General features: G+C 37.2%; 2 protein-coding genes across 2 annotated transcripts; both read right to left on the reverse strand.

Annotated features, from left to right (window-relative positions):
• Positions 1–1,580: 1,580 nt before the first annotated feature.
• Positions 1,581–11,911, reverse strand: LOC117373120 (mitoferrin-2-like). Its single transcript, XM_033968997.2, has 4 exons — positions 11,502–11,911; positions 5,805–6,033; positions 5,307–5,363; positions 1,581–5,014 (listed from the first exon to the last, which is right to left on the reverse strand). Exons 1-4 carry the CDS (start codon positions 11,847–11,849, stop codon positions 4,479–4,481), a joined length of 1,170 nt encoding a protein of 389 aa, XP_033824888.1. The 5' UTR covers positions 11,850–11,911; the 3' UTR covers positions 1,581–4,478.
• Positions 11,912–13,456: 1,545 nt separating this feature from the next.
• Positions 13,457–19,269, reverse strand: LOC117375229 (ladderlectin-like). Its single transcript, XM_033971505.2, has 8 exons — positions 19,140–19,269; positions 18,724–18,768; positions 18,493–18,537; positions 18,348–18,416; positions 17,599–17,699; positions 16,564–16,689; positions 16,012–16,102; positions 13,457–13,615 (listed from the first exon to the last, which is right to left on the reverse strand). The coding sequence occupies exons 1-8, from the start codon at positions 19,198–19,200 to the stop codon at positions 13,539–13,541; spliced, it is 615 nt and encodes a 204-aa protein (XP_033827396.1). The 5' UTR covers positions 19,201–19,269; the 3' UTR covers positions 13,457–13,538.
• Between the last annotated feature and the right edge of the window lie 2,742 nt (positions 19,270–22,011).

The following is a 22,011-nucleotide window of genomic DNA, read 5'->3' on the forward strand; positions in this document are numbered from 1 at the left end:
GGCCCCCCTGTGGGAAAAAACAAAACAAGAACAAACAGCAAAAAAAACACAACAACAAACAAACAAACAAACTGAATACTAAGGCCAACAGAAAACAAGCAAATGCAAAAGAAAAGACTGAAGAAGCAGGTATTGTTGATATTTCCAGTCTCATGAGAATCATTACAGAAGATTATTTCTAAAAACTCATCATAGCATAATTTATCCATATTTTACATTTGGTTAATTGAAAATCACAATATGGATGTTAATCTTATCAATATCCATATTGCTTGATAAGCTTGATAGTAGAAACAGGTCCATTGACTTTCTGCAGATAGGCCACTCCTTTTCATAGTGGCATTTGCAGCTTTACATGTTTTTTTTTATTATTAAATAATGGCCGTGAGACAATTTTAAACCCTACATGTGCCCAGAGTTAATTAATTCATTATAATAGCAAGTAGCTACACCGAACAGTGGGCGGGGATAGGTGGTATAGGTGAAAGAAAAGATCTAAGAAGAAACGAGTTTCTTTGGCCTTCAACTTGTTCACGAAGACCTAATCTATTCACACCTGTCCGGAAGGCACCCTGAACGCCCCATGGGGTAACAAACACCGAGAGGGACCTTGGATGTGACCCGCGTCATGTGCGTCGTGTGCGCGGCAGACGAGCGGTGACCTCCTGGCATGTGCCCGACAGCGCGGATCGGTTAACGATAAGACAATACAAATGCGGTGGAGAAGAGGGTCAAAGGTCATGGAGGTAACAGGAGACGTCAGTGGCAGAGTCGGAGCTTGTAGGCCGCGGGGAGCGTCCACAAGCACATGAGCCGTGCGTAATGGAAACTGGAGACATGGCTCAGGGCGAGACGAGGGAACCTGAAAAAGTGTCATTCGTCAGAATAAGAACCGTAGGCCTACATGAGAGATTTCTGAATGCCTATAGTCAGGGATGTATAAAATATGTACCATGAGCCAAATATAGGCTAGACATTTATTGTCATGAACAGAGTGTAGCCTATATGTTTTGCCTAAAGGAGCCTGGTGGTTGGTTGCCGTAAGACGTTCCAAGACATGGTCTGCTTGGGATGGACATCTGAGCAAAACAGATGAAGAAATGATTGGAGATTAGGCTATACAAAATACCAGATACAGCAAAAAAGGGAAAATCGAACACACAAACGTGGAGTCTATCTTCCCTTTGGCATTGGCTCCTCCAGACACCACTCACACTGGGCAGTTTGGGTGTATGGTGAAAGGAGTCAACGTGTTTTCACAATAGAGCCACCGCTTCCACACTGTGGCACCAGAAATTCCCAGGGTCTCCCATCCAAGTACTAGCCAGGCCTGGCCTTGCTTAGCTTGAGAGATTAGACAATTGACAAGTATAGCCTTTGAAATGGTAAAGTCTTTCATGCATGTATCCTCTTCTCTAACAAACTTGTCAACTGCTCTGACCTCTGCATCCTACAAATATTTCCACTGTCCCTCTGCACACGTCCAACGCATCAATCTTGAAACTTGTATTGAAAGTTTCGGCAGCACTTTCTTTCAAACAACCATTGAGTTAAATGCTAAAAAATAAAGACAAATCCAGTTTTTAAATTTAATTTTTGTTTAATTTATTTCGCTCAGCGCTTGGAATCAGCACCAAGAGAAGACCCTGCTTCTGCGAGGAGCTGCCATAAACTTTATATGTACACAATTCACACAGTTCATATTTAGAGTTCACATGTTGTCCACTCTGTTCCAGTCTTTGGCTTCAAAGCAATGAAACAAAGGTCAAAGAGGTCAAAGTAAAAAAAAACATGTTCACAATTTTCATACAGTTCTCCACACTACAATTCCATTGCTTCTAAAGTTTGTTCTTAAATATATTTTTATTAACTGGTTGTAGGTTTCTGAAGTGCACTGCTTTGCCCCGAGGAAGAAAGTAACTAAATTCACACACAAATTTCTTGCAGTAGAAAAGGTGAACCATACACCCATTTTGTCTTTCTTTTAAGATCTCAATCTAATCACTTAAATTGGTAGTTTTTAAGTTAAAAAATTTCCAAAAATAAATGTGCAAGCTGTCCAACTACTGCTACTATTTACTCCCACACTGTTGTATTTTTTAATTTAAATGTCGTGTCACATACTCAAGCATAAATAAATAAATCATATGTAAAAGTACCCAATATTCAGCCAAACGTTCTGTGCACACAAAATTACCGTTGTTGCCAGTAAAGGCACAAGAACTTGAGTGAAAATTTAAACAAGGCCTAAAGAAATTCCAATTTGATTAGTCTAGACAAGTGAATGTGCATAAACTTTAAAATGCTTAGTGTGTTAATCTATTGAAAAAAGGCAATATATAACTTGAGTGTTTATGTGTATATTTCTCATAAGAAACACAAATTTCGTGCAGTAGTCTTAGTAGTAGTAGAAGATGTACTTTTAATAATTTACTTTATACAGGCATATCATCTGAAGTTATTATAGGCTACTTTTAACCGAATACAGATCCTGGTTCTGGCTCCACCTCTGGCTAAGTTGTATTATTTTAAAGACCACTGTAGCGGTTGCTGTTGTAGTATTTTGTGCGTTGGAGCATGGCGGCTGGTCACAGCATTACCTAAATCCCTTCTTTATCTGACCATTAAAAATACACTTCACTTTTTTAAATTGCTAGCATCTTTAGCAAAATAAATGAATGTACATTTCACATTTAAGATATATTGGCAAAAATAAATATGACCTAAATTTTAATGGGTTTAAATTTTAGTTTTTAGAAAAATATATTTTACGCACGAAGCATCAAATGTTGGTCTGGAATAATGGCCCCGTTTCAAGAAGCAGGTTTAGTCCAAACTCAAGAGTTTGTTAGCCCGGAAAAGAGCTCAATTAGCGACTTTTCAGTTACACAGAGTTAACCTAAACCCTGAGTAATCACCATGGTAACTCACTCTGAACCTAACCTGGTCCAGAGCAGGTTTTATTCCTCTAACCCAGATCAATCTGCTCCTGAAGTAGAGCTCTGACTGGACTGTCACAGATGGACTAGGTGCACTTAATAAGGCTGGACACGAGTTTAATGGTTTCACTTGTATTCATTTCTTCTTTACACTCATTTTACTCAAATACTTCTTTCGTTACTATATGCACCAAAGTGTGTTAGGAAGTGCATACATTTAAAAACTCAATGAGCTACACAGCTCTCAACATCTTAGATCAAATATTAAAATAGTTATTTTGAACTAATCTTATTTGCATCTTCATACTAAAATAGTATAAATTGATTAAACAATGTGCTCCTCCACATTTCTTTTATATTAAACCTGAATGATCTGTCCAAAGCATGTTCCACAGTCACATGACTTTATGTCATTAAAGTCTTCACTGGTTTCGTTGCCATGGTGAATGCTCTTTTCTGGGATCCATTGATAAATTCTGCTAAATTCAGGGCTTACTATCTCTGAGTTTTCCAATACTGCTCCAAACCTACTTCATGAAACAGAAAACTGAGTTGTGCGTCTCAGGAAAGATTAACCTGGAGTTAACTCTTAAACCCAAGGTTTATTCAACCTCTTTTTTTAAATGTGACGAATATATGTATATTCTATATTACTGAGGCACTTGAGCTATTGACAAACATGTGCGTTTAAAATATAATGCTAAAATGTATGTTATCTTTAATTTACCAAGGAGGAGGTCATTCTGTACAGTCCAATGACTTCCACATAAAACAACCCCTCTGACAATCTCTCACTTGTTTGAGTGCGGCTCCCTCTGGTGGCAATGAGTTGTAACAAACCTATTTCAAAATAAGCAAATATTTTCCAACATCCTTAGGTGCTGAATAAACGTGCATTAGAATTTTGTTGTTCCTTTGAAAATGGTATTATGTACTAAAATTAAGTTGATAAAGTGCTGGACTATGGCCTTTGAGGAACAAAAATATCAATGTTTGGATGTAGAGTAGATAAAACTGCTTTCCACCGTTTTTGGCTCTTTTAATAGCATTTTTTATGCACATTTTGTACTGGGGGTATAATCAAAGCCATTTTAGATTGCCTAAAATGCAGCCAAACTTAACCTAGAATATCATACTTGTGAATCATAAAATATCTTAGCTAAAATGGTGGCCAACCTACAAAGTTTGAGTTCAGATATTTTTTTTCAAAAATAATGTGTTAAAGCTACCATCCATAAGTTTATTAGATTTATTTGGTTTTTTTCCACCAGTAGATGGCAAAAACCTGCCCCTCCACCCCTTACCTGGCCTTTAGGCTGCAGCATGGCTGGATTGACCAGTCTAATTACAGATCGAAGCTTTAAAGTGTGTTCTCACTTATTAAATGTTTAGTTCCTTTCCCTGTTTGAATCAAAAGTTGACTACGGTTTTGTGTTGAACGTCCCTTTCCATTTTGAATAAACTCTAAAAACAATAGCTTCCAGTTTGCCATTTTATTATCTTAATACTTTCCTGGTGAAAACTTTTCCTGGTTTATTTTCACTTGAATAGCCTCTCATGTTGCCTTTTGGTGATGACATTTTTGAAAAACTCGTACACAGACCAACTAATCGCCGTTGAGGGCATCTGGTAGATCACTCTTGCTTGGACTCCTTTAAAGAACGCTGCTGCTCCTCCGGTTCTGTAGACAGTCCGAAATGCTTCTCCCAATCCTGAAATGTGTCTCCCGCCTACCGCACCTGCCCCCTCCGCTTGGATCATCACCGTTTGGGCTTCCTGGGTGTTTAAAAGGGTTTTGCAGACATCTAAAGGTGTCGTAGCAGCCGCGGCTAATGCTCCAGCAAGCGCCCCGGACACAACATGAGAGGTGGGGTTGTATTGTCTGTGAGGGTTGAGAGTTTCCTGGAGGGATTCGTAGGTCATGAAGTGGAGAGCCTGAAAGGGGATGTTCATGGTGAGTTGGGTGGTGTAACTTCGGTAAAATGCGGCCGGGCCCTCACACCGCAGCAGAGACGAGATGCAGTGAAGGACCCCACGGTACGGAGAGTTAAACATCTGCATGCGCTGTTTTACCACTGCAACAGAGAAAGGTGGGTAAGGTACTCAACAAGTATCAGCAAATATTGGCTTGTAAAATTGTGATAAAGGGACTTAAATAGATCTATAAACCAAGAATAAAGTCAATCCAAAAATATAGCTGAATAATGTTGGATATCAAATGGCAATTTGACAAAAAACAGTCATAATCACTTCAGGATTAGACCAGGACAAAGCTTGGGGAATGTTTTTCTCACAAAACCCAGACTTTAAGATGCCCTATATGCAGCTGAACATAAATGTGTAAGTTCCTGAAGAGAGACAGTTTACCTTCAGCCGGGTTCATGATGGCGTCGTGGATCACTGTGGCCATGCATCCTGCTACTCCTGCAGAGAAAATAAATATTTGTTTGGTAAAGGTCACACAGTATATGGACACAAAAGCAGTTGAACTAATACAAGGACTAATAGACTTAATAGACTCAATAAACAATAAGGCCCCATAGTGAACTCAAGTGAATACAGCCAAACCAAAATATCTTCAATGACAGATACTTCAGATTAATATCATACAACTAGTGTAATAACAGTATTAAAATTTCAAACTCTAATATGTCCATGTTGTCTTAGTTCAGATAAAGAAAATTATGCAAAAACAATTCAGGAAACATCCAACTGTAAATGTGACTATGATTTCAGTAATATTAGCTTAAATGAGTATCTACTTTTAAAAGATATGCCTAAAAACTACAATTATACAGTAAACCAATTGTACATAAAACACTACTTTTTTTGCAAGTAAACTATAAGGTTTGTGGTTAGATTTACCATTAGCAAAGTGGCTATTAGCTCCAGGGTGGATGGCATCACTGAGCCTGAACTTGATTTTCTCGTAGCAGGCGAAGTAGAGCGCATGTGCAGGCCCCGCCCCTACAGCCAAAACATTAACGCCACGAATAGGCCGCCACACGCCCTCCGTCCGAACGATCTGCCGCAGCGCATCCATCACGTTACGATATCGTGCACCAGGCTCAGGGTGGAGGCTCTGCATTCGAGTCTGTAAACAAAAGAGGATACATTTATGATTTAGTTGATGAACTGGGCTTTTGGAGGGATAGATTTTACCCACATAACATCACAACATTGTAGAATTCTGACCTGTCTCAAGCTCAGTCTTAAATTACAGAGACTCTATAGTTCTACATTTTCTACATTTTTTGTTTAACTGTCAGATTGCAGATTTGTTGACCTGGTTTATGGTCAATATTTCTGTGCCAGTTTTTTTATGTGGAGAGGCCCAGTAATTAGAAAGTTCAGTGTGTTCTCTGTTGCTGACGCCCACAATTTGAGATTATGACATAATCAAATTCTAGTGAACATAACCCATTACTGTGTTGTGAGAGCTGTACAAATTAAAATAGAGACATTGCCATTCAATTTTTGGTTCAACTGTTACATTTGACCGTTTTTTGATTTTTTTTACAGGAAGTTTGCATATCAAAATGTGCACCATGCAACTTTTCTGGTGGAGGGTACACCACCTGTTGTCTCCATGGAGATGTCATCACTTTGCAAATGTTTCACAGTAAGGGATTAAGGGATTAAAAACAAGTCAGATACAGGTGACTGGCCTGTTAATGGAACATCGGCTAACTCTTGTTATTTGTTCATAAGCTCATCTCCCAGAGTGACTGACCAAGATGGGACTCTGTACTCTTAAAGAATAGTCTAAACATAAAATACTCTACATTAAAAAAAAAACAGCTGTCCTTATTAAGTTATCCAATTCTAAATCTTTAAAGTGCATATCAACACTAGGGGTGATCACTGAGACCATAGATTCACCAGTCATGGAAGCAGGAAGATGGGAATCTGAGTTGGTTTTCTGCAGGAATGAAAAGTGTGTATAAGCAGAAAAGTTGTTCCTCTCAAAACAAAACTTCCATGAAGAAAAGCGCCTTGAAAGGGCATTTCAGTAAACGCACAATGGCCTAACACCAATATTAAGTTTAGGCTGCCTATATCAGTTTTTTAGGCAGCCTAAACTAAACATTAGCAAATATAATATGGAAAAGATTAATTTGAACACTTCAGTACAAAGGACACTGCATAAAGTTAAAATCAAATGATATAATTTGGAGAAAATAATCAAAGTCAGTCCCAAAATATCAGCAGTGCTTATCAGCCATCGGTTTCTCGGTATTCTAAGCAATTAGTATCGGCACTGGCCATGAAAAAAAAAAAAAAAACACATATTGGTCGATCTCTAGTTTAAGCCAAAATCTGGCCAATCCTCCAACTAAGGTAGTCCGGACTAAGCCAACCTCAAGATCTGCAGGTTGGTCCCACTGGTCCTAACAAGTTGCCCCAGAGACATTGAAGAAAGGGTCAAGAATGCTGTTATAATTGTGAACTTTACTGACTAAATCCTTAATGAGTGGCTTGTTTGTCAATTTATGTCTAACTTTATTATTGTGTTTATCAACAAACAATAGGCAACGACTCATCTCAGAGTTGTGAGAAATAAAATACATTACAGGTGTCTGTATAAAATTGCCTCATTGATTTTGAAGTTTACATCAACACTAGAGGGCGATGTTGAGGCCACAACTCACCATGGAAGTATGTTCTACTACAGATATGAAGAATACACTTTATAAATAGAAATGACCAAATATGTCTGAAATGTTAAATATTTACACTGCCTCAAACCGGAGTCTGCTGGAAAGTGCCCAGTCATTCTGATGTGAATAAAACAAGGCTGTTTCAATAGAACTAAACAAAAGAGAACATTTGGACACAAACACAAAAAGCATTGTTTTTGTGATGGAGCTGTCTTCCTGTTCAAGTGCAATTTATGATGCAGTAGCTTTTTCCCAACATTTTCATACAAAATAAATATTACCAACATTTGAATCAAAGTTTAGTGGACTTTTTTACATATTATCTTCAGCATTTGTGTTATAGAATATAATTATGTTGTATTTGTGCAAGGTGAAAAATAAGTAAAAGTGATTCTGTAACCAGCAGAAGCCGCAAGGATCTGCTCTCTGCTTGAATATTTAAATGAGGCTAGCAGCTGGGCAATTAATTAAATTAATTTGATAATTTTTTTGTTGTTTTTAATAACAGATTTTCAAAATGTAAAGATCTTCCTCGTTTGAAAGACCATTAGTCCCTGCTCTAACTGCGATTCATTTAAAATTAATTAAAATCATCCAGGCTGTGCAAAAAAAAACAAGATTTTTTAGCCTTATCACCCAACCTTAGATGACATTTGATTTATTTGTATAAGTATTTCTTTATTTCACATTAACTAAGGGGGAGATGAACAGTCATTTCTTTCGGTAAAACAGTACAATAGTTCAAGTCACACAAACAGCAGCTGATGCAGTGAGAGAAACATGTGACAAACTAATCCCAGTAAAGTTTATCTGAGAAATACTGTGTTTTTGCCTTGAGAGCCTAGGATTTAACAAAACTGATCACTCCCATACAGAACATTATACAGTGGTAATGATGGGTGATATACTGGATTCAATATCAGTGATATCAGACTCCCTAAATGTTCGACTTATCTTAGTGTTAGCTTCTTTTTTTTTTTTTTAGCAAATGTTTATTTTTGACTATATATTGTTTCACTGTCAGGTTGTGGTTAGGATTACATTTAGGTTTAGGATTAGTTAATTTGGGGAAGTTTAAGGCTTTGGGACATGAAACACAAGTCAAAATACCAAACATTAAGGGAATCCCCCAGATGAGATGAATACACTTTTTTATCATTCACAAAAATAAATTCATTTGAGAACATCGCTACAACTTAACATAAATATGTGGGCCCGGTTTGGGATTTTAAAATCTTGTGATCGTTAACGACAACTATTGTTTTTTCAAACAAAGCAGCAATACAAAACAACCAAAAAAACACAAAAAAAAAAAGTTTTTTTGTCACTCAATTATACGTTACACTAGAGCTTCTTTAGAAAGCCATTAATGCACGTTGCAGAGTTTAGCAGTTTATTTTTGATGCCTTTTTTGACAAACAAGGTTGTTGTTGGTAATATCCAATCCAGTAGTTAATGTTTTTGAGCAACTAACTAAATCTGATGTCACGATGGAAGTCAGTAGCGGGGCATTTAGCCTATTACAGCAGAATATGAGATAAGGGGTAATAGAGGCATGAATAATGTGAAGAAAACAGGAGTAAAAACCACAAAAACTAAATCATCAGCTGTTGTAATTGTTTGGCCATGTGACATAGGATCACCATCTTTGATCAATTCAATTTGAAAAGTACTTTTAACTTAACATCCCCTAAAGTTTGCCTCAACTAATTAATCGGCCTCAATTTCATAGCAGCAGTTGCTGTAAGTCGTCATTGTTCTTTCAATTTCAAGTTTCAATATTTTCATTTATCGTGATATATCTGTAGTAGCAATATATCACACTTTCAAGTTAGTTACTGTGACAAGACCAAATTGTTCCACACAGGCAGATTTTGTTATTAAATAGTTAAAAGTTATCAACAAGTTTGGAGAGTAAATGAATGAATGAATAAAATAAATTTCAAGGTTGATAAACTTTCTATTGTAAATTATTAATCACAGTTTATAATGGGAGAATTAAACTTGCATCACATTTATTATTTCGGTATTGTGTAAGTATGCCTTATGTAACAAGGGCTGGTCCTTCTCTTTTACATTAACTGTAACGAATAAGGAACTTGCATAATTAATTTTCTTGTAAATTCGCTTGATGCATTTCCTTTTCAGATGGCATACTTACCATAAGGAAGTCTAAGGATTTATCATCAGCCCATAAGAAACAATAGCTCAGTTTTGCCAAGAATGTGCTACGTAAATAGCCTACTATGCAGCTAAACAAAAGCAAATATTACATAGTCAAATATATTACAACGGGAAGGATATTCATGAACCATTTATATTTGTTCAAATAAAATAAATAAACAGAAAAGTGCCGATATGGTCTGTATTATGTACAACTATTTGTGGTATTGGGGCTACCTGCAACCAACTTCGGCTAGTCAGCAATTAATTGATTTTTATTTTATTTTTATTATAGTCAACTAGTCATGATTAGTCGATTCAATGTCACAGCCCTGTGTGGTGTAACTTACAGTATCGTGTTTTAAATAAGGCAATTGGTGATCTGTAGAGGGTCAAGCTAGTTATACATCAAAATAATTTACATATGGTTTTAGATGTGTGTATTGCAATCCAATATACATCAATATAAGTGAATAACCAAGTGCCATGTGCTTTTGATAGAGTTATGGAATTCTATGTAGTTATCAAACATTGTATCAGAGTAAAAATGTACAGCCAAAGGTGAAGTCTTCATCTGTAAAATGAATGTATTTGATTGAAGATTAGATTACCAAACAGACAAACCATTGTAGATAGTTTTTGTGTTATCCTATTTAAAGTATCACTCAAAAAAGACAAGACTAATCACAAGGTTTTACTTACCAAGCTATAATTTTACTAAACTTTTTTATTATGCAAAATCGGGAAATTTAAATCTAATCATGTTTGCATAACTTTCTCAAAGCTACAGGATAATTTTCTTTGAAATAAGACCTATAACTCTCGAAGAAAATAAACTTAAGGTATTTTAGCAAGGCAGGTTGCAAAGACAGCTGCTTCAATGCATAGGTCTCTATGGCTATTAGGTAATACGAGCATTCCACGTTTAACATAAAACTAATAGTAATGCTGTTTTCATGCATTGATTATCGTCTGACAAATACGACATACCGTTGGGTTTAAGTGTATTCTTATTCTGTCATGACACATTTTGTTTTATCTTGTTTCCAGTTGAGTTTATTTGATAAGTGACCTCTGATAGCAAGGTTATAGCTGATAGCATGGGGCTAACTCGAGTGCAGGCTTCAGCAGAGGCCTAGCTACAGCGCTGCGCCTGCCCAATCCGTGTCGTTTCCAAACGTGCTAACAGGCTAACATTACAAACAAATGTATTACTTGTTAAGTCATAATACCTCATCAGTACACTACACTGCATTACTTCCAGTAGTTGCTTTTGTGATTGATTAAGGCAACAAAAAAGCTGAATCCTCAGTTAAAAAAGAAAATGCTAATGTAATAACACACAAGATAAACAAGCATCATTAAAACTTTGTGTAATTACCCTACCCATTGCATGTTGCATGATTAGTGCAGTATTTGTGGATAACAAATTACAACGCTGTTCGTTTTTAAAGCCAAAACATTTTATTATTATTATTATTTTTTTTACAAAAGTAGTTTATGATAAATGAAACCGGTTCGCGCATGTGTAGAGCACTTCGTGGGGCGAATGGGGTAACTTCCATGACAACAGATCTGGTAGTGACAGCTAATGCTTATTTTGACATTAACAAGCTACAAAAATAGTTTAAATAACGACGTACTTTAAATAAACATACACACATACTAAATAATGATACAAATGTATGACAGGAATAGCAAAAGTTTGTGCTGAACTTTGGATTAGTGTGATAAATACCTTGACACAGTCGATGGGGTACATCAGGCAGTGCTCCATGATACCAGCCACGGCTCCTGCCAGCATGTGGGTGCTGGTGGCTGCTCCCTGGGGCAAGCCTTCATAGTCTATTTCAGTATCCACATCTAACGAGCTTTCCATCGGCGTAGCTCGATGCACTCCCGCCGGGGCAAAGTCCGGGTCCATTCTGGGTGTCGTGAAAGGCAAAGCTCCGTGAAACCCTCCAGTAGCGTCCAGAATTCTGCCGCCCAGCCATCGGATCTCTCGACCGTCGACTCCCGGAGCTTCGACGGGCGCTCGCCGGGCCACAAAACCGTCCGCTTCCATCCAAAATGAGTCCAGGGACATGCGGAGGTCGTGTCCCAGCCGGCCCGGGGAGGTCTTGGCGGGTGAAGGACTGCTACAACGCGGTGAAATTAGAGTCGGGGGAGGAGCTGAGCGATGATTCAGACTGAAAGCTGATTGGCTATAATTCCTGTCAATAATTTTTCCTGTAATATTATTGGTTAAAATCCATTCATAGAGAGGCGCGTTTCAAAGGACTGGGAGTGACGAAACTCCGCCTGTCGCTTTCGCAACTTTGGGGAATCACATGGGAAATTCAGACGGGAAGATTACAATGGATTGATTTGTAAATGGGAAGCCTCTGTTGAAATAAACGCAAAAAGACCAGAGCACGGCTAGACTATTGTTTATAGCCAGGCCTAAATTAGAAGGTCAAGTATCAACCTCTTGAGTAGCAGTGCACAGAATGGAATCTTTTGTCAGTGAAATCAATGAGTTTCCATGGATGGTAGTTGTTAGCCTTGCTTCACTATTATCTCTTGCTGGTCCATACCACATAACTACCACTATCATACCCCTAACTCCTAAATATCCATAGGTCTGCACTTCTATAGTCAAAAATAGCAGTTTCATAGGAAGGATTTTGTCTTCTGCATATCACCCACTTTTGTATTGATTTTCTGATATAATTTTATCATATGGATTAATAGTAAAAGAAAAATCTAATTCTGTCAACTGGACAAAAAGTTTCGCTCCTCATCCATGTTGGTCATGCCTGGACAATGTGGATCATACCTGGATGACTGAGGGATTACATACATATATTGTTTAATGCTAGGTGACTGTCCACCTTGCATTAATTCTATAATCCTGCTCCACTAATTCTATAAAACACATATATTTGAACTTGACGTGAGACCACACAAGCACATTTCCTATGCAGCGTGTTTTAAAAAGTAGTACAGTTGTAAAATATAAGTAGGCCTACTATACCAGACGTGAGCAAATTACAGCCCAGGGGCCACAGACGGCCCTTTGGGGTTATTATTAATCTGGCCCACCAAAAGTGACCAAATTATATTAAAATAGGTAAGGATAAACCTTGTTCAAAGTTTTTCTGCTGTGTTTATTTAACTCAAATTGAATAAATTAATTATTAATTTAATTAAGGCATTTGGAAAACAATTTGTACAATAGCCTTGCATATTCATGCTTTGCCACATGTTACAAGCCAAATCTTTGCCCACTCCTGTATTAAACTCATTGTTGTTACACCAAACTGTTATTTATTTATTTTTTTGGAAGAGCTTATGTGAGATGTCAAAACAACACCCTTTCACCAGAAAGCAGAAGTAAGCATGGTTTCTCTGGTATTCTGATGACACTCTGTCGTATAGTGGACATTTTGGACATTTGTGAGTCCATTATATAGATTTAGAGATTATCTGAATGTGACTACAATAAATTCAGTGAAATGCAGTGGTTTGCTCAAGTGCTGTAAGCAAGTACAAAGTTTAATCTTATGTAGAGTTTGTGACTTGGTGAATAGAAAATATCTGTTTAAGACAGGAACTTACACTGCTACTTTAACACAATCAGTATTTCTAGGAAAAAACATATTAGACAACTACTGAAAAAATTTCATAACCAAATTATTCTTTCACAAGTGCTACACAAGTATCAGCAATTTTATTTTGGTCCTGCGCCAGAGTAACAGTAAACAGAAAATTCCACTGACAATGAAGGCAAAAATTAGCAAGCATTGAGTTTAATGGAGCAGATGAATGGGTGTAGATTGCTGCAGGTAGCACTTGACCAGCCGCTGGATTCTGGACACAAGAAAAAAAAAAAAAAAAAAACAATATTAAAGTTAGTGCACATACTTTGCATGTATTGCTGGGTTTCAGATTACATCACAACATCCTGTAAACCAATACTATTTAATACAGATGGGGGGCAGCTAAAATGCAGCTTTCTTTTGTAATATTATCAGTTCTAGGATCTCGTAATTAATAAATATGATCAGCACTTTTACATTAAATTATATTAAAAGTACATTGCACACACACACTATATATATATATATTTCTATATTTTATTATCAGTCAGTGGCATTTTAATTTGCAGTTGCTGGCCCCTGGAGAGATTGAGCTACCAATTAATATTAATTCAGCAATACATATGGCACAATATCTATTTGAGAATGTTTTTAAATATTGTGTGTGTATATTTTATAGTATTTTAATAGTGTGTGTTTTAATAAATAGTTTGTATGCTACTGTTGGCAAGACTGTTCCCACCCCCTTACAGTATTACCAATGCCTATACAGCAGTGTCATAGGACCATCTGCCTGCAGCTGCATTCCTCACCTTGTTCATCTTAAATGCACCTGATGTGGCCGCTCCTGAGGGACACTCCTGTATAACAAGGTGTGTCGCAGTACTTACGGCCCGAGCACAACAAGTACAAGGGGAAGTACTTAGTAATAATAACTAATATTAAAATAATATTACATAGTTATTCAAAAACGGAAATATAGTCAAATAAAACATTTTACCACTGCAAAGCTTTGAGAATGTTAAGGAAAGAAATATATAATAATTATTTCCTTGTTTGAATCACTGTTCTAAATAAGCTGGTAAATAAATCATGTTGTTAGCACAAAGGGATGATTTGGTCATGCCTTCCAAGTCTTGGCACCACCCCTGAGTAAGAAGGACACTATGTTCTTTTACCTAAAGATTAGTTGTCGAATTAACTAATTAACAAATAATAAACAATAGGCTTTAAAGCTATCCAACTTTTAAAAACCTGATTCATCTTCATACTTTAGTGGGTTATTGTAATGAAACAGTGAGATTCCTTCAAGTTCTTGAGCAATATAATGAAGTTATATTGTTATGTGGTTACAATAACTTTACGGTCACTTTAAGGAGATGTTATATTAGAGTCTATTTTTAGGTTATTTTTAAGTCTATTTTTAAAATTATTTTAAGCTATTTATCTATTATCTTGTTTTATTGCATGTACCATTTTCCTTCTGTTCTTTAACTGTGCGGTGCAATACTGGAATGTCCCCACTGTGGGACTAATAAAGGCATATCTTATTTTAGCTTAATACATACATAATTACATACTTGCAGCATGTACATTATGCTTACAAGATTATAATATTAGCAGTAGTAATACAATCTGGCCTATTTTTATTTACCGGTATTACAATGTGAATTGCATATGGGTCAGTTTTGTGCATTTAGTGCCTAAGCCTGTAATGAAACTTGACATCTGTGTCTGGTTGCATGGCTCCAAATCCCCACCGTGTCAGGTTGATTTGTGGTATCTTCTCACCTGAATTAATCAGCTCAAAGTCGAAATAGACAAACATGAGGAAAACAAACAACTTGATCTCGTTGGTGGCAAAGAAGCGACCAGGGCATTTGAACACTCCAGACCCCCAGGGTATGGAGAAGTACTCCACCTTTTTCCCTCCTCTGTAGATATCTGTTTTCTTGGTACACTGGTACCTGAAGGTATATGGGTCTGGGTGGATCTCAGGGTCAACATGAACAGCAATGTAAGGAAAAATAACCATGCGATCTCCTTTGCGGATTAAAAACTCATCACCATTACCCATTTTCAGGGTCATATCTTGAAGAACAGATCTGGGGAGCATTGGTGCTACCACAAGATGAAGAGTTTCTTCAAGAGCACTGTCTAGAACTGGTGTTTTCATGAGCATTTCATAGATTACGTCGACTGGAGGACCACCAGGTCGGTCCTCTTGCCCAGACTCCTTAAGAACCTCATCTACTTCTTTCCTCAGAGCCTCCATTGGTCACAGCAGGACATCTTCAAAGTCAGCCTCATATTGTCATAGTTTGATGCATAAACAATTAAGATAGAATATCTGTGTGGATTCAAAAGCGTCAAGTACCGTGGCAAAGTTTCTCACTATTTTTCAGTTTCATTAACATCAACATAAAATGTGAGGTTATATGTCCTAACAGATGTTTGAGGCTTTAGTTTTATCAAGACTCTGGAGTGACTCAGTGTGCTGAGTGTGCTGAGCTGAGCAGGAGCAGAGCACGACATAAAACAGCTTGTCTGAGACACATGTTAAGTTTAATAAGAGTGTCTATAGTTGTACTAATCATAAAATAGGTAAAAGCCTCTTGGGAAAAAATTCTGTTACATTAATTACAAGTATTGATAATGTGTTCTTACCCGGACTGTTGAGAAAGACACACTCGTAGCTGGAGGATTGGTACCAGTTGTTGTAGTCAAAGGGTGTTCCATCATCCCATTTCCAGAAGCCCTACAAAATGCAGGATTTAAATTCACATACAAAAGCTGTCAAGAGTAGATCAAACATACTTTGCCCCACTTTTTCTCTGCTTCTCTAGGTTTTCACCATATTTACAAGTACTCAAATATTTCTCTGTACCTGGGTGAGACAAACATACTGAATATTTTCTTATAAAGGAATGATCAACATTGAAAAGAAATCTGTAAATCTGATGTGTCTACTCTATTGATAATTTGAAATGTCTTTACTAGTCTGCTTGTAATGGATAGAGCCCATGCTTTGAGTTTCAGAGTGGGGAAATTTTTTTTATATCTTTTGAGGCAAAGCAAATTTCTTTGAAACAGGAAGAAGTTATGTGACTGAACTATGAATAGCTGATATTTAGATGCAAAAGTAAAATGTATATAGACAGTATATTTGCAGTTTTAATATTATAATGGGATATAAATTCTTGTAATCAGCATTCATACCTGGAAGCGGTATCCTCCGATCCAGGCGGTTAAGAATCCAGCTCTCCAGGTGAGCTGCTTCAGGAAGTTGTACTCCCACATGTCATGAACTGAGGCCAGGCTCGCTCCAATACTCTGACACATTGCCTTCAATGCAAAACAATAAGACAAATGTGAAGTTTATGCTGTGCTCATAGATACTCAAAACTGTTCTGTGTTTCCCATATAACTTTTTGGAGAGTATGGTGGCACTAATACCTTTATAGTGCTGTGTAGGGCTGAGCAATTTAGCTAAACATCAAATTGCAATTTTGCTGACACACATTGCGACTATGTTTAGATTTGCAATTTTTGTTTTAATGGTTAAATTCTGTTAGTTGAACACTGAAAATCAAAAATTAAGTGATAATTTAAGGTAAGAATCAGGTGTATTTCAGAACATGTTTGCATAAGTCTAAACTAAAGGATTAGCATTTTCTTTTACATAATAAGTCTGAATATTTTGTTGTTTACACAGGACATAAATAATCACAGTATTTATGGTGTGCTAATTGTGACCATTCAAACTGTCAATTCGATTCGATTAATCTTGCATTTAATCAAAATTTTAAAATATCGCTGTGCATTTAATCAAAATTAAATGCACAGCAAAATTAAATGCACATCAAAATTTTAATCAATATTAAGATTTGGTCATTGTAATTGTCAGTGCTTGGTCTTTTCAATCAAAAGGTCCACAGCCAGTCCTATAGTTCAGTTAAAGCATGTGGTTTGGAGCAGAGTTTAGATTTTAGAGGAAAAATGTGACTACGTTCTATGCTGCTTATGTTCAGGAAATTCATATTGAGATTGGAAACTACATTAAACTGAACCTAATTGGGACTTTTTTAACCAGGAAAGTTCTAATGAAGTTCAGAATCTCAGCTCGAGGCAACAGCCCACAGATGAACCTGGAGCGCTCAGAGGAAATGTGCACACCCCATGGCACAATTGCCCCACCAAGTCTAGGAATTGAACCCAGGACCTTCTGGCTGTGAGGCAGTTTGTGTCACTTACATCAGCGTTGTTCCAGGTGTAGCTCAGGTTCATAAACAGGAAGCAGTTTTCCTGATACAGATGCCATCCCCGAGGACAGTTTGAATTTGGATTAGCTGCATCTGAGGAGAAACAAACATACAAGGTTGTTTAAAAAAGGTGGTTGATCATGATGCTTCTGCAAAATGAAATTGTGTGAGTTTGATGACACCTCAGGGAAATAATGAAAATATAGATATTGAAATGTGGTTTGAACATAGTGGTTCAATGACACTAACGTAAGGCTTAAGATTTTTCTAGCTTTTAGTTTCATTACGTCCTTCCTTGCATTCTGAAATTTGACAATAACTAAAATAGTGAAATATATTGTGAAATCTTAAAATAACTATTTGGCTAAAGGTTTGTATTTGTAAATTACTGTTATCTTCGTGACATGTCTTCTCCTCATTACAACAATGTGTAAGTAGATCCGTATGCAGATCTTTACACTGTAGGTTATTATGTTGTGAATGATTTTTATCCATTAATATACAACTGCACTCACTTACACACCACATTCAAAATAGGAAGCTGGGCGGCGTGTCTTGCCTAAGAGTACAACAACAGTATGCACTAGAACCAATGCAGCTTTCCTATCCAAGTACTAATCAGGAGTGCTGCAGTTGGGCCTGGTAGGGTAAGCGTAGGATTGGGTAGAAGGATCCTATAATATTTGAGCAAATTTTCTGTGCCAATAACTGAACATGTTTGACTAGATTTTTCTGCCTTACCTTGTGCATTAGGAGCAAGATGCTGTCTCTGTAAATATGGTGCACCATCAACAGCTGTTTTTATTACTTCTATGGCAAGAGATAAGGGACATTTTAAATAGTGTGTTTTAATAACCTTAAAATGAGATAATACATGAATACTTACCTTGAATAGATGGTTCAAAGTATCCTTGTTTTAACAACACATCATCTAAAATAACAAAAAGGAAAAAGTACTGTAAAGCCTATAAGTCTAACTAAAACCTTTCAACCATTACAATAAACAATAAATAAATAGCCACAATCAGGGTGAATGTTTCATAAAATAAAAAAAATAAATAAAAAAATTACTTGACAGAAAAAACTGACAGATATTTTTAAATACAGTGATACAGACCTGGGGTAGAGACTTCTTGATGAGTAGCAGCGTCCACAGGAACAGCTGTAAAGGGATAACATAATATTAGTTGATTTTAGAGTAAACACCAATCAATGTCCCTATCCTACAATGACAAATATAGACTACACTACCACAGGGAGCAGTCAATTGCCTTTTTACTGCCCTCTAGTGGGTGAGTTAGTATCTCACAATGGGTGACTTGGAATGGACTCCAAACAGTGATACATAAAGGCAATGTTCAAGTGGGGTGGCAGACCTCACAGTAAGTAACATGTGTAAATAAACAAATGGCTGGATATGTTCAATGCCATACAGAACATTCCAGGCAAGTCAATAACATCTCCATGGAGACAGACACGTATCAGAGAAACCACCAGAGAAGTTACATAGTGCATGTTTTTGCATAGCATTACCGTCAGCTGCACAAATGGGCAGGGCTCCACACAGAAGACAGACAAGCAGACAACTTTTCATCTTAAAAGCTATTATTATAGGTAGTATTACAATTACTATGACTGAGAAGTATCGCAGTCTGTTGAGTATCTGAGACACTGAGCTCAAAGCCTGGTTTTATACTCTTAGGCCTCAAACTGTCCCAGTACGTCTGAGATAAAGAGTTATAAAAGTCCATTTGCCAGAACCACTTTATGACTCTGACAAAGAAGTTACTGTAAAGACACAAACACTAATCCCACTAAAATAATATGATGACGCAAGCTAAGAGTTATTTTTACTGCTGATATAGTACGTGATGAGGAAACACTGACAGTAAAGTATTATGTTATTGTAATCATTGAGCCAAGGTGTCCATAAAACACCAGGAAACACCCTTGAATTATCAATCACTCCATCTCATTTGTTCTGCCAAATCACACTACAATCAAATTTAAATTATATATCAGAAAAAAATATAATTTTAATAACACTGATAAAAACATAAATAGTTAAAGCATTTTCAGTTTTATTTATTAATTTATTTGTTTGTTTTTTGTACACGTTATTATGTTTTGTTCTCCTCAGCTATATAGGGAATTGCATTTAAAGTTGGCTTTTAGTGAAACAGTATCTGGATATCTCACAAACAACTTTTAGGCAAGGCAAGTTTATTAATATAGCACAATTTGTCCACAAATTAATTCTTTGCAGAATAAGAAAGAGATTGATATCACAATACAAACAAATCAAAACATATATAATCATCATAAAGAGTGCAGAATTAAAAAAAAAAAAAAAGCCTATGCATAGCTAAACAGAGCCTGGATTTAAACATTGTCAAAGTAGAGACCTGTCTCACATCTTTAGGAAGACTGGTTCCAAGTTTTAGCTGCAGGAAAACTAAAATACTGAATCCCCATGATGCCCTGACTCTGGGCACCAGCAGGAGGCCGGTCTCTGAAGTCTTCAGAGTGTGAGATGGTTCATATGGCACTAACATGTCGAGGGTGTACTTTTTGCTGGGCCATGGAGAGACTTGTACACAAGAAGAGTCTATTCTCTGAACCACAGGAGTCAGTGCAGACACCTGAGCACAGGACATATGGCCTCATGCTTCTTATTGTTTTCTTTCAGATCACATCGTTTCATCCTTTCTGTGTTGGGTCACAGCCATAGACTGTATATAAAAGTCTATGGTCACCGCGCGGACTGATCCAGCGCTGCACTGGGAAAAGCGCACGGCTTCAAATTCATGATGTTATTGAGAAAATGAGTGGAATAAATAGCCCTTCTCCGTGTTTGGGTCAACGTTTGCTTAACTGTGCAAATCTGAATGTCACTATTTTCTACGATGGAACCTATTTTCTGATGATTTCCTGATCAGACAAGCTCCTCTCCACAAGTGTTGCCTTTTCCCCGTGTCTCCAGACTTCACAGAGAGCGCAGGATCCTGTGTCATTAAGAGCACCGCGTATAGGGGAAAGGGGCGTGTGAGGGGCTCTGTCCTCTTGAAGCTCCTTGTCATAAAAATAAAGCGTTTAGCTGATGGCCTCTCACGGGCTCATGGGGAGTGTTTGGGTGAATGATGCGCAGTTTATGTGAACAAGGCGGAGCCAACAGTAAAGTAATCAGAAGGATGAAGTCTGAGCACAGGTCGGTCCACTTCCTGTCAGTGCTGAGAAATGGATGGTTTTAAAAAAAACAACTAAGTAGATTGGACTTAGAGTGTAGATCTGCAAGATATATCCCAATCGAATACAAACTGAAATTAATTAGGCTACATAAATTCCTCCACAAACAACAAAAGATTGCGTTTATCAAGTTTTAAACCTTCTGTTTAGACTTCTGTAGGCATGTTCCTAAAATGCATGGGATTGTTGGATTAGTTTAACAGTTCATATTTCAGTCTCTAAATTCTACTATTCTATTAGCAATTATTAAATAAAAATCTCAAAACTAATCGCAGTGAAAATCCACAAGTAGAAATTCCTTTTTTCTGTGGATTTATTACAAAAATTAAACATTAAAGTTTTCATAATATTATGCATTATTAGACTTTTAAACCTTCCTTTGGGACATCTAATCATGACAGGATTAGGCAAGTGTAACCCCTTCCATGTAGGGTTACCCTTACCTAGTCCGTGTTTGACCCTGATTGGCTCACTCCCAATTGGTTGGTGAATAAATGACTGGAGCAGCTCTGTACCTGTCTGCTCCTCCGCCCCTCCCACTCCGCTCTCACTGTGTCTGTGCAACTGGCGTTTGGACTGGATGACAACTACTCGGCTTTAAACATTACTTTCCACATTCTTCTCACACACGACTCAATGGTGAGTTTTGCCAAAACGTTTTCGATCTTAAATAATCATTGAAATCCCCCAAATTCAAAGCCAGTGCCGAGTTTGGCGTAAATTAAGTCGCGGTTTGTTTCCGCATATCCGCGTGTTGAATTCCGCTAAGAATGCGAGTATTTTTGTGTTTGTTTTGAATTACGGCAATCATTAACTAAAATCTATGAATGGAACATCATGTTCTAATTAACTTTGATGTGTTAACTTTAATTCGGCAGCACTGTTATGCTGTTTTGATACATTCTGTTAATGTAATTGATATATATTGTCTAATTGTAACTGTAGGCCTTTCTATTCTCCACGTGAGTTCACTTCATTCATTCTGGCCGCTGTTTACATCCCTCCGTGCGCGGACACGCACGAGGCCCAGCGCGTGCTCGCGGAGCAGATTCTGGATGTGGAGCGAACCTTCCCGGACTCTTTACTGATCATCCTGGGGGATTTTAATAAGGGAAATCTGAGCCAGGAACTACCCAAATATAAACAGTTTATTAATTGC

This window comes from Periophthalmus magnuspinnatus, chromosome 1 (assembly GCF_009829125.3).
Source record: "Periophthalmus magnuspinnatus isolate fPerMag1 chromosome 1, fPerMag1.2.pri, whole genome shotgun sequence".
NCBI classification, from domain to species: domain Eukaryota; kingdom Metazoa; phylum Chordata; class Actinopteri; order Gobiiformes; family Gobiidae; genus Periophthalmus; species Periophthalmus magnuspinnatus.